Source organism: Periophthalmus magnuspinnatus, chromosome 9, assembly GCF_009829125.3.
Source record: "Periophthalmus magnuspinnatus isolate fPerMag1 chromosome 9, fPerMag1.2.pri, whole genome shotgun sequence".
NCBI classification, from domain to species: Eukaryota; Metazoa; Chordata; class Actinopteri; order Gobiiformes; family Gobiidae; genus Periophthalmus; species Periophthalmus magnuspinnatus.
In genome coordinates this window covers 4,404,958-4,418,359 of record NC_047134.1, presented here as the reverse complement: position 1 = coordinate 4,418,359, position 13,402 = coordinate 4,404,958, and the positions used below count along the sequence as shown (strand labels likewise).

At 45.9% G+C, this 13,402-nt stretch overlaps 1 protein-coding gene across 1 annotated transcript; it reads left to right on the top strand.

Annotated features, from left to right (window-relative positions):
* Window positions 1–3,205: 3,205 nt before the first annotated feature.
* LOC117375775 (chromaffin granule amine transporter) lies at window positions 3,206–13,332 on the top strand. Its single transcript, XM_055224026.1, has 18 exons — window positions 3,206–3,293; window positions 3,554–3,717; window positions 4,234–4,381; window positions 4,560–4,771; window positions 4,849–4,967; window positions 5,583–5,641; window positions 5,708–5,791; window positions 6,371–6,463; window positions 6,614–6,703; window positions 8,816–8,859; window positions 9,038–9,098; window positions 9,472–9,567; window positions 9,897–9,975; window positions 11,054–11,105; window positions 11,195–11,258; window positions 11,714–11,833; window positions 12,968–13,101; window positions 13,237–13,332. Exons 1-18 carry the CDS (start codon window positions 3,206–3,208, stop codon window positions 13,330–13,332), a joined length of 1,803 nt encoding a protein of 600 aa, XP_055080001.1.
* Window positions 13,333–13,402: the final 70 nt, after the last annotated feature.

Here is a 13,402-nt window from a genome sequence, read left to right as displayed (position 1 = left end):
ATGGTTTTAAACAGATGCTTTTCAACAAAGATAAGTGCTAGTATTTTATAATCAACACTCCCCCTCTTTGTTCTCTCTCACCCCACAGCACTGCTCTGCTCCTTTCTGAAAATAAAAACAGGAAGAGCAAACAAAAAATTCATGTGTGAAAAAACAAAACACATCTGCGGGTATGTTTTTGAGGAGGCTGTAACATGGCAAAGGCTCGGACTCAGTTTGAGGTAATATAGGATCTTTAAGCCTTATTTAACTCAATGTGCATTTTACCGGGCACTGTAACGACAACACCACTGGTCGGTGTTCTGCGGACGTGGATTCCTTTGAAGTGGAAGCCGGGGATCCTGGGAAACTCCTAATATGTAATAAATCCGTGGATGGATCCCTCACTTCCAGATTTGACTTGGACAAATTGAAATTAGAATATTGACCTCCCACGGTGATGTTGAAAAGTGCTCAGAAATACGCCCTCTAGTGTTCAAACGTGAGCTGTTATTGTTCTCATAGTTTTTAACATAGTGCGCAATCACAAGCGCACGAATTTCGCTGTTGTTGTTTTTTGTGTGTATCCTGGTTTTGTGTGTCCATTTCATATATGTAAACTAAATACAGCAGTCTACTGTAGAACAACATCTTATTTCATGTCTATAAACTAAATACCGTAGTCTACTGTAGAACAAGCCACTGTTTAACATCAGGAAACATTGTCTGTGACAGTGTGGGACTCCAATTCTTCCATTGTTCCACATTGGTCTAATGCCTTTTACACTGTTCTACATTGGACTAATGTCTTTTACTGCTGACAGCACTCTACATTCTTCTGCTCTTATTTGAATGTAAATCTTGTTCCTCTGTTGTTAAAAACGTACCTAAAATGTATAGCTTCTTGCCATATCTGTTCCATAGTTGCTGTTACAGGTGTCATAACCCAGCTCCAAGCTATTCATCCATCCATACATCCATCCATTTTCTTCCGCTTATCCGGGCCGAGTCGCGGGGGCAGCAGTCTAAGCAGAGACTCCCAGACTTTCCTCACCCCAGACACGTCCTCCATCTCCTCCGGTGGGACCCCAAGGCGTTCCCAGGACAGCCGAGAGACATAGCCTCTCCAGCGTGTCCTGGCCCTTCCCCGGGGCCCTTCAGAGCCAGTCTCCATGTCCAGAGATCCGGTCGCCGAGGCCCCCGCCTAGACTGCCCCAGATCTCTTTGCACCCACCCCCACGGATCCTCTCGCAGGTGGTGGGTCCACGGGATGACGGCCCCACGTCTCTCCTTCGGGCTGGGCCCGGCCAGACCCGGTGGGGAAAGGCTCGGCTACCAGGCGCTCGCTGCACAACATCCACCCCAGGCCTGGCTCCTGGGTGGGGGCCCGGTAACGCCAGTCCGGGCGACGTAACTGGTCTTGTTTTGATGCTCGTCACCTGTTTGGCATGGGTGACCCTACCAGGGGCACAAAGCCTACGACAACATAGCTCCCAGGATCATTCGGTGCTCAAACCCCCCCACCACGTTAAGGTGGCAGTTCAGGGAGGAGCCGGCTCCAAGCCGTATTTTCTGTCCGGTTCCAAGAAAATATGCAAAACCACATATTCAATCAATAAAGTGTTTATTTAACACATTAATTAACTTAAAGCGTTTTAAGGAGGCGTGGATGTCTGCAAATGTCCAAGTGTAAGTGTGAGTAAAGTGTGTGTGTGCGCAGTGTCGCATGTTGCGAAACAAAGTAATAAAAAGAAGCGCTGGACGCGCAGGTGCTCGAGCACCGTGAGCTACACGAGCTTCTGGCGTGCACAGCTTTTAAAGGTGCAGTGCGACGGGCCCTTGATGCACGCACCGGGACTGCGCCAAACAATTCCACCTGCGCAGTGTGTGCGTGACTGTGTGCGTGAGTGAGCGTGAGTGAGCGTGAGTGAGCCACGGGGGAGTGTGAGCGGAGCTTCAGGTGCGCAGGTACATACAAAGGTTCAACCATATGTGCGTCTTGATTATAGTTTTATGTCGTTCAGTATAAACATTTTAGGTTTTTGATTGTCACTTTTAATAAGCTCTGCTGCATTCATATTTGGACATTTAAGAAATATTTTTAAACGTCACTTTACGTTTCTCTGGGCTCAGTGGAAGCACACCACGTCTGGTGTATAATAATATGCAGCATACTCTGATGTACTGATAGTTTGCAGCTGATGTCATCAACATTTCCTGGGGGCGTGAAGCTAAATCTAGGCACTGCTCTGTCTGAAGCTCTGTTACTAAAATTAGACTTAAATTTGAGCTTTATTTTAACACAATCTGACCAGAAGGAACTGACTTATCTGAACTGCAACAGGTGAGCTGATTTGTGCTGTTAAACAAGTTCCTCTCAAATAACATTACAGTCACAAGCTGGCTAGCATTAGCCAACAGTTTTTCAGTGAGTCACTCTCACCTTTGTGTTGAATCTCAAACTCCTAAACAGCACCATGAACGCTTGGATTGATCAGAGTCCTAAAAATGTGCTCTTTAAATCACTTATTAACTAACTAACTAATTACTAATTTCTCTTGAGTTTCCAGACTTTTAACACATTTTGGCAGTGTTTGCTAATGTGTACCATGTGTCTCCATAGTAACTGCTGACCATTCTGCCATACATAAACATGTAGAACACCCCCCACGTGATGTCACTGCAGAGTATCAATACTATGATATGAGTGTCCTGTTCCTCTGAGCACATCTAAAAGTCTTTTCAAAATGCTCTTTATCTAAAGCTCATGGTCATAGGTGAGAGAAGAGACAAATGACTAGACCCAAACTGAACCAGGACTGATCCAGGTCTGGGCTAGGACTAAACCAGGACTAAACCCAAAATGAACCAGGACTGCACTAGGACTAAACCAGGACTGCACTAGGACTATACCAGGACTAAACCAGGACCGAATCAGGTCTAGACCTGAACTGAACCAGTAAAAGTTTTATTGTAATAGTGAGCAAAATCCACTAGGAACTCGCTTTGGCATTATGGTGCAAATTAAAACAATGAATAATAATATAAAGCCGGTCTAACCCCGGTCTAACCCCGGTCTAACCCCGGTCTAACCCCGGTCTAACCCCGGTCTAACCCCGGTCTAACCCCGGTCTAACCCCGGTCTAACCCCGGTCTAACCCCGGTCTAACCCCGGTCTAACCCCGGTCTAACCCCGGTCTTTGCAGGGTTGTTCGCTGTAGGTGGAATGGCTTGTAATGGCGGCTCTCCTCATCTTGTAGTGCTGGTCGTGGCAGTGGGTCTGCTCTTGGACAGCCTGCTGGTGACGGTCATCGGTGAGACACACTTAATGGAGACAAGGGCTGTTCCCTGAAGGAGCTTAACTCAAAGCCTGACAGGGACGTGCACCGACATTTGAGGGGCAGGTGCTCTACCAAGAAAAAAGGGCAACGGTCCTCCTCCTGGAGTCTGATATAAGTCCATGTGAGGGAGGTCTAGGGGTCCTCCTCCTGGAGTCTGATATAGGCCCTTTGTTGTTTTATGGCATATTTGTTGTTAACAAACACTGATCACTTGTGTTCATCTTCTGTGTCAGTGGTTCCCAATGGAGCCCCGCCCTTCGCTCCTTCCCCCGGCTCCTTCCCCCGGCTCCTTCCCCCGGCTCCTTCCCCCGGCTCCTTCCCCCGGCTCCTTCCCCCGGCTCCTTCCCCCGGCTCCTTCCCCCGGCTCCTTCCCCCGGCAGCCTCAAACAACAATTTTGTAGTTAAAGAAGCAATTTTTGTTAGGAAATACAATCTTTCCTTGAACAGGAATGGGGGCCTTAAATAAAAGCTGTTTCCAGTTTCAGTGTAGTTAGCTCCTCCCTTCAGATAGATATAAGGCAGTGTCCACCAGCAATCTGACCAGAACTGAAGAAGTGGCTTGGATGAGCAGCTAAACACCTTCACTCCCACAACTTTTTGTCCAGGTGACAGATTTTACTTTTGTCTTTTACTATGGATCAGACCTGGACAACTGAGGGATTACACAGACATCTTTATTTTTACTACTTTCTACATACAAGGCATCATATATATGACGCAAGATATATAGAATTATATAGCAAAGAAAAAGTGACATAACTCTTAAGGTTAACCCAAACCCTGTAGATGCCACTAGGTAAAATGCCTCTTGTAAAAGCTGATGGCACAGCTGGTTCGACCCTGGAGCTCTGAGGGCTGAGATTCAAATCCCTTTTGGAAAATGTGCTTGAATGTTGTCAGTTTCATTACCCAGCATGCCGAGTTCTTCACAGCTGGCCCCAGTTATGAAACCAAACCCTGGTGCTTTGACACTGTCACTGTCCGCAGCCACTGTCACTGTCCGCAGCCACTGTCACTGTCCGCAGCCACTGTCACTGTCCGCAGCCACTGCCCGCGGTCATGTCTGTAGTCACTATCCTTGGTCACTATCCTTGGTCACTATCCTTGGTCACTATCCTTGGTCACTATCCTTGGTCACTCTCTGCAGTCACTCTCTGCAGTCACTCTCTGCAGTCAGTGTCTAGTATAATTTTAGAATCATAATTGTCATTAATCACTTTAATGAACATATGTGTCCAGTGCCCATCGCCCCAATGCTCCTCTACTCTTTCGAACACCCAGAGAACCCCACCAATGGGACTTTGGCCTCAGAGCCAGCTATGCCCAGTCACAGAGCACCTCTTTTGGGTAAAGTCATGCCCATCACCCCCTCCTCTGGCTCCTCCCTGGAGCCTCTGTTCAACTACTCCAGGAGTCCAGGCCAACGGCACAACTACACCTCCAACTCTTCTGTAAGTCAAGAAATATCTGCAAAAATAGTCCCGCTTTAGTCCCGCTTTAGTCCTGTTCTGTACATTGTGCTCCACAGCGCTGCCTAGAGGAAAGTGGTTTCCTACATAAAAACAACTTTAAAGTGGGGGCTCTGCTCGCGTCCAAATCTGTGGCCCAGCTCCTTGTCAGCTTCTTCGTGGGACCTCTCACCAACAGGTACCAGTCCTGGTTCAGTCCCGGTTCAGTCCCGGTTCAGTCCCGGTTCAGTCCCGGTTCAGTCCCGGTTTAGTCCCGGTTTAGTCCCGGTTTAGTGTTGGTCTGAACCTGGCCAGCCCAGACTGATCTGTCTGTATTTTTTATACAGGTGGATATCGGTCTGGTTCCCACTGCCTCTGTCGCATCTCGAGCATGAACCAAACATCATTGTCCAATCAGTTTTATTTTTTTCAGTGACTCATGTGAAACACAGGAGCTCATTGGTCTTCTATCATTTTGAATAAAAAGATCAGTTCTCAGATTAGTTTAGACTTCACTCATTAATTCTGCAGTAATCCTCCATGTTTTTCAGTTGCGTCATGTTTTTGGCTTCTTTTTCCTCGTAAACAGTCATATTTGTTTTGACGAGCGAGCCGAAGTAAACAATTAAAGCTGTTTTTAAGACAACTGAAGGAAATTGAACCCTGAATTGCTTTGTGCTTGCACTGTTGAGGAAATGGTAAGGCAGGGACGATTGTGAGGAAGAGTGGTGAGTGCCTAGGTGAGGGACTTTATTGCCACTTGCAGTTCAAATCTTGAATTGGTGCTAGTTCAAACTCTGTTACCTGTTTCTAGGATTGGGTTCCACATCCCGATGTTTGTGGGGTTCCTGGTCTTCTTCGTCTCAACCCTCAGTGAGTCTCACTATCCATCTTAAGACCCGGTGTAGACCCGGTTTAGACCTGGTTTTGTCTGTGTAGTGTTTGCGTTCGCTGGGAACTTCGTCCTGCTGATCTCGGCTCGTGTGGTGCAGGGGGTGGGATCCTCCTTCAGCTTTGTGGCAGGTACAAAACCAAAGTCGTCCACTATCACTGCTGTGATACTTTGCAGCGTCAACATTCTCTGGCAGTGTGAAGCTAACTTAAGGCACTGCTCTGTCTGAAGCCCTGTTACTCAAGTTAGACTTTAATCTGGGTTTTGTTTTGACACAATCTGACCATAAAGAACTGACATACCTGAACTTACACCTGAACAGGTGCTGTTAAAGAAGTCCCTCTCAAATAACATTACAGTCACAAGCTAGCTAGCATTAGCCAACGTTTTTTTCAGTGAGTCACTCTCCCCTTTTTGTGTAAAATCAAACTCCTAAACAGGATAATGAATGCTCAGATTGATCATAGGCTCCTGAAAATGTGTTGATCAAGTTCTTGAGTTTTCAGATGATCTTAAAATGTTTTGTGTCAGTGTTTGCTAATGTGTGCATTGTGCCACCATGGTACTGCTGAACATCCCTCCATAGGCATACAGGCAGAACACCCCCAGCATGATGTCACTGCAAAGTATGAGTATCAGTGCTACTGCTACTAGTTGTGTAGTACATTGTGAAGCAGGAGAGCTGTAAAGTCCTGTCCTGTGTGTGGCAGGTCTGGGGATGCTGGCAAGTGTTTACACCGATGATGAGGAGCGTGGCCAGGCCATGGGCGTGGCACTAGGGGGGCTGGCCCTGGGACTAATCTGTAAGAAGCATTTCAGTCTAGACCCGGACTTGGCCCGGACTCGACTGGGACTCGACCGGGACACGACTGGGACTCGACCCAGATTCAACCTGAACCAAAGCCAGATTTAACCTGGACTATGTGTAACACATGCATGTGTACTGGTTTCAGGTGGCGGCCCATTCGGCAGTGTGATGTATGAGTTTGTGGGGAAGAGCTCCCCCTTCCTGGTTCTGGCGGGACTGGCTCTGTTGTCCGGAGGTGGGTGGATTTCTGGAGTAATGTAACATTTTTGTGTACTTTAAAATAATGTGTTCAGACAGAAACTGCTTCCCCCCCAAAGACAAGACCGTAACACCAAAACACACTAATGTACTGTATTCACTCCACTGAGGGGACGCAGGGTGTGCAGCCTGGAGGGGGAGCTTAGGAGCTGGATTTCAATTGTTTTTTTAAGCTGTCAGTCAATAAAACCAAGTCAAGACCTTACACACTTCTGGTCCCTTTGCTATTGTCCCTGATGGTCTCTCTTCTCCAGATAATATCCCAAGTCCACTCTTCTCTGTAAGTTGCAGCATTGTGTGACAATCTATTTCTAAAACATTCAGCTTGTCGTGTATCAGAGGTACATGTTCCAGCCCGGGCTGCGTAATGTCCATAGGCTGTATATATATATAAATGGGCATAGGTAGCCTTCTAGCCACGACATTCCAAGCAGGAAGTGAACAGAGGTGCGATTCGGCTCCACTGGCTCCGGCCCAATTCACCTTCTATTAAAAAATGGTGGCTCCACTCTCTGTAACTGTTGCTTGGCACACTTATGATTCTGGCCTTAAAATGTTCGTATTAACCCACTCTACATGATCCCGGTCTTTTTATTTCTCTATTTTGTCCCTAAATCAAACTATGAACATTAATAACAGCCCAATCAGGCGGCTTCTTCCCTTCCTGCTACTGTTGGCAACAGGTTTGATTGATAGCGTTGCTTAGCGGCCACCACCTGCCAAACCAGAGGTGCACATGCATGTACACTGAACAACCTCACCCCTGATTGGCTCTTTGGTTTTGTGTGAATTTCCAAATATGGTCCCTGGTTGCAGATTTGCCGCTATAACTGCTATCCTTGATGTGCGTCATTTGACTGGAGCTGTGGGTGACGTCACAGGGACATCATGGGACTTTCAGCTTTTTGATGGATCAAATGAAGTGTAGAACCATTCAAAACTATTTCATTCTGGCTTATTGCAGAACATAATGCGCACCAATGGTAACTTGTGTGTCATATTTAAAAAGCATATGACAGGTTAAACTTACTCCACTAAAACACACTTAATTCAAGATCATTATATGGAACATTTTACCTCAAATTTGATATCGTCTTACCCAGTTTGGGCATTTTTTTAAGTTTAAAAATGTAATTCCTTGTTGGATGTCATGACATCACACTAGGGAATTCCGTAACTATTGATAAGCAACCATGCTGTACACTAGGCCAAAACACCTCTATTGAACATAGAAAGTATTATTTGACAAATTATTTAAAAAACACCTTTATATTGTTTAAATCACATTTAAAGTGTCAGAAAAATGTATTTCTTGTGTAAACTATGCCAAACTTTTGGACAGAATTCTTCCAGCGTGATGTCATCAGTGCGGGATTCTAAAATAGTCTTTCTGTCATTTTCATTTCATATTTTTCAATTTTTTTCGCAAACTGCTTCTTGACTGGTGTAAAGTTATAATTTATATTTACAACAGGTTTTATAGCACCAAATTAAGTCAGAAATGGAGAATCATCAAAACCTGTTGTACGCACTTTAAGGTCCTGGGCGCATCTCACCTGGAACCAGGACCTAGAACCACCTACAGCAGACTTTAAAACTCAGTTTGTTTTTACCTTTGTCAACATTTAAAATCTCTATCCAGAGTATTTTACAGGATCACATACGTTTAACATGTTGAACAGCCCAGAAGGGCTTTAAAACTGTTCATTCACAACACCGGGCCACCAGAAGGATTTTACAACTGTTCATATTTCACTAAAAACAGTGGGATAATTGTAAGAAAAGTAATAAAGTGAATTTCGCAAGAAACTCAACTATCACAATATCCCACCCCCCTGTACCTCAGCCCACTCGCTCCCCCTGCCGCTGTACATCAGGCCCCTCCTGCCCCTGTACATCAGGCCCCTCCTGCCCCTGTACCTCAGGCCCCACTGCCCCTGTACCTCAGGCCTCCCTGCCCCTGTTCTTCAGGCCCCCCTGCTCCTGTACCTCAGCCCCCCTGCCCCTGTGCCTTGCTCAGTCCAGTTTTTTCAGACTGAAAATGTCTCGACCTTTGAAACCTTTTCTTCTTCTGTATTTTGTTCCTCAGTGCTGCAGCTCTGTGTCCTGAAACCCACTCTGGTGCCTCCAGTGGTGAGTCCACGTCATGTCTGTCTCATGGTTTGTCACGTAGAAGGTTCCTTTCAGAAGAAAATCTCCAAAAGTCAAAGCCACAAATGTTTTTTTTCCTGATCATTTATTTCAGTCCATTCTCCTGGAGTTTATCCAACCATAACATCTGTAAATCAAATATAATGTTACTGTTTTACAGAGCGCTAAGGGAACTCCTTTACTCACACTACTGAGAGACCCATACATCCTCCTGACTGCAGGTGCCAGGACTGAGCCAGGACTGAGCCAGGACTGAACCAGGACTGAGCCAGGACTGAGCCAGGACTGAGCCAGGACTGAGCCAGGACTGAGCCAGGACTGAGCCAGGACTGTGCCAGGACTGTGCCAGGACTGTGCCAGGACTGTGCCAGGACTGTGCCAGGACTGTGCCAGGACTGTGCCAGGACTGTGCCAGGACTGAGCCAGGACTGAGCCAGGACTGAGCCAGGACTGAGCCAGGACTGAGCCAGGACTGAGCCAGGACTGAGCCAGGACTGAGCCAGGACTGAGCCAGGACTGAGCCAGGACTGAGCCAGGACTGAGCCAGGACTGAGCCAGGACTGAGCCAGGACTGAGCCAGGACTTTGTCTACAGGGGCTCTGACCTTAAGTGGCATGGCGTTGACGGTCCAGGATGCCACTCTGCCCACCTGGATGATTGAGACCATGTGCGCCTCCCAACTGCAGCTTGGTGCATTACCCTGTTCTAAAGTTGTTATTATTAGTTAGTTATTATTTTTAGGCATGGGCTGTTAAGGATTTTTTTTTAGCTGATATCTGATATTTAACCTGCTGCTGTTGCCCATAACCAACTTATCTTAAGATGAAGTAATGGTAACAAATAACCCCTCCCAAAAAAGCAGAGAAAATTGAGCTGTGCTAAAATTTTGCTAATATTTGTATCGAATACCAACCAGTACTGATCTCAACGGATCGAGGTCAGCCGAAACAGATAAAGATAAAGTTTTAACTTCCACAGCTGAAGTTAAGGGCTGAATGGGACAGGGCTCTGTGTTGCAGGCATGATGTTCACCCCGGCTAATGTGATCTACTTCATTACCACAAACCTCTTTGGGATCCTCAGCCAAAGGATGGGAAGGTCAGTCCCTTCATTTTTGTTGTTCATCTAAATCAGACAAATGGCTTGACATTTGATTCAAAATTGTCACACTAGAAATAAATGTTTGTCCCATTTTAACTCTGCAGGGAGATTGCCATTTTTTTAAATAGAAGTTGAATTCATATCATTGTGTCACTACTTTGGGTCAACGTTTGGGGCAAACTTTCCAGGCATGTTTATGCTTTCAAAATAGCCCTGTTGTTAAGCGCTCGTCATGATTCTTTTAACAACTTTTGACCACAGATGTGTCCTGATGATGATGCCTCAGTTTGGAGTCCGTCAAATCAAAACTCTGGGATAAGTTTGTTAAAGTACAAGCATAAAATTTTGGACACCAAGTTTGAAAAATATGTATCACCACTGCATTAAAAAAAATGTAAATATCCAGAATGGGCCATAAACAAAGAGAAACAGCAAGTGCAGCAAAACGGGGGAAAAACACACAAAAACACAAGATTATCAAAATAGGTCCATGGTCACACTTCCAAACGTCAGAGGCACAACCGAACAGATATAAGATCAGCACTCCGGTTAAACCACACATAGAACTACAGCAAATACTAGTACACACCAAGGACAAAACAGACCAAGACCACAAATGTAACGGAATATGCTGTATGTAATGCCTTGTTTGTCATGTGTTTGTATCATACAAAGGTGGTACAAAGGTACACATGGAAAAAGAACACAACCCAAAGAGGCACCTGAGCCATGATAAGCCCACAACAGATTAAGTCCACAATCTCAGACCAGCACCATGGGTGGATCAGGGAGGCCAGCGAGCTCCATACACACACTCACCACATTTTAACTCTCCAGACTCTCTCACACGTAGGATACAGTTCTGAAGAAGTCAGACTGCAGATGCCGCTGTTGTCCTGCTGCTCCAATTAGGAAGACAGAACCGAAATCTATTTAAATCAGCCGAGCAGACACATCACAGCAAAATCACATGACACTGAAGAAGCAGGTGGCAGAGTGCAGCCCAAACTGTTGAGGTCTGAAAATCATCTGAACGTCCCAAAGGTAAAGTTTGTGTGGTTAAATGTTTGTGCAGGTGGTTGTGCTCCATGATTGGGATGATCCTGACTGGACTTAGTTTCCTCTTTGTGAGTAATTTGAACTTTGATTGGCCCATTTGAATCTCATTTTGCTGTGGTTGGTCAGTCTGACTCTGTCTCTGCTGTGATTGGTTCAGGCTGCACTGGCGAAAAGCTTCTATGCTGTGATTGGAGCTGTTGCTGTAACGGGCATGTCCATGGGTCAGTTTGAAACCAGATAAAAATGAGGACTGAACTACGACTAAACCAGAACAAAACAAGACATGAATCCAGTTAACTTACAATAAAAGACTGAAGGGCGCCCAAACCAAGACTGTACCAGGTTTCTAAAGCAGGTCTAACCCAGGTCCCTCGGTCTAGCTCTGGTCTGACCTAGGTTTGACCCAGGTCTGACTCAGACCGATGTTAAACCTATCTCTGGTCTGACCCCAGTCTAACTTTGGTCTAGCTCCGGTCTAACCTTGGTCTAGCTCTGATCTGACCCTGTTCTGACCTCGGTCTCAGCTCTGGTCTCAGCTCTGGTCTCAGCTCTGGTCTCAGCTCTGGTCTCAGCTCTGGTCTCAGCTCTGGTCTCAGCTCTGGTCTCAGCTCTGGTCTCAGCTCTGGTCTCTGCTCTGGTCTCTGCTCTGGTCTCTGCTCTGGTCTCTGTGTTTCAGGGATGGTGGAAGTGTCTCTTTTGCCTGTCTTGGCTCACCTTGTGGACATTCGTCACGTCTCTGTTTACGGCAACGTTTTTACCGTCTGTGAAGTGGCTGTGCGTCTCGGCTTCTTTGTTGGTAAATAAGACATAACAAGACACAGAGCAGCAACTGTGGCAGTGAATAAATCTGAGTTAAGAGTATTCATCTTGTCTTCTTATTGGACTCATCTTATTCAGACAAACTGAGGGAAGAGTGAGGTTCCGACCCTGTGCCAGCCATCACAACACTCCTGGAAAGGCAGTTTACATCATCTCGTACCAATATTGGTCGGACAGATGGATAACAAATTATTAGGGTATAAAGCTGATGAGACCTTGGGCAAAAAGTTCTATATAGAAGCTTTTGTTTGTCTGTTTGTCTGAGAGTGTGATTGTTGGAGCCGTGACAGCATTTGTCCTGCAGGGGGCGCATAATCCATTTGTTTCTCTTCAAATACCTGCCACGATATTTGTAATTGTCCATTACAGCTAGTGAGGAGATGGTGCTGATCTGTACTATGTGTTCAAAGGGCATGGGAAATTAAATCAGCCACTAAAACTTTGTTGATCTCTTTTTGTACATGAATGAACAAAGGCACTGTCTTTCTATTTTGGAAAGCTTATATTACTTTGTATTACTTTAGATAGACTTCATGTGAGGTCTATCATGTGTTTTACCCACATTATTCCACACTACACATTGGGGAATATAAAACATTTGCCTTAAGTATTTCCTTGTGTGGGCTGTAGACACCAGAGCTGTACTACCTCACTCATCCTTTACTGCAGTCGTGGTGTTTGCTGCTCTTCACAAGCGGGCCCACAGCGGGCCCACAGCACAGCCCAGAGGAGCAGTCAGAGTGTGGTGCACCTCCAACACACAGGTTTACACCACCTACAGCCTCTGTGGCCAAACCATTTAAAGGGGCTTCAAAAGGCTTTAGGCTCATTTCCTTATGCCTTCCTTACACTCACACATGTACGTGCACACAGTGACACAATGACAGAACAGATCAAAGTACAGCGAACGATGAGGTTGTGAAATTGTCTTCTGTTCTTGTTTTTTAATTAACTATTTTAAATTCTATATCATAAAATCCCAAGGCAAAGGTACTCAAGACCAGTAACAATGCAAGTAATACATAATACGTGTTCTTTAAAGGTTACAAGAATTCATTTTGTGTCATACAGGATCTTTAAACAAATCCATTACCATTCTTGTGTTTGTCAGGGCCTCTGGTAGGGGGTGCTCTGGTGCAGGCCGTGGGGTATCCAGTCCTGATGGTGATCTCTGGACTCGTCAACATCCTGTATGCCCCCCTCTGCTACTTCCTGCGCAACCCCCCCACCAGAGAGGAGAAGAGGGTGAGACCAGGACTGGACCAGGATTAGACTAGGACCAGACCGGGACCTGACCATGACTGAACTAGGACAGGCCCAGGACCAGACCCGGACCAGACCCGTACTAAACCCGTACTAAACCAGGTCTTTCTGCTGCAGCCCATTGTGGATCGCTATTCCGGACATGGGAGCTGCCACACGGTTGAACCTCAACCACAGGGGGCAGCCCTGATCTACTCTCCAGTCACTGCTTAAATGTGGCTCGTAGTTTTTTTTTTTTATATCAATCTCTGAGATGTCTAAATATTAATAAAGAATGTTGTTT

Excerpts from the sequence above, each read along its gene's own strand:
- LOC117375775 (XM_055224026.1), top strand. The coding sequence starts at position 3,206 with ATGGCTTGTAATGGCGGCTCTCCTCATCTTGTAGTGCTGGTCGTGGCA. Across the intron at positions 5,642-5,707 it reads CTTCTTCGTCTCAACCCTCA|TGTTTGCGTTCGCTGGGAAC; the intron begins GTGAGTCTCACT and ends TTGTCTGTGTAG. Across the intron at positions 11,834-12,967 it reads GCGTCTCGGCTTCTTTGTTG|GGCCTCTGGTAGGGGGTGCT; the intron begins GTAAATAAGACA and ends TGTGTTTGTCAG.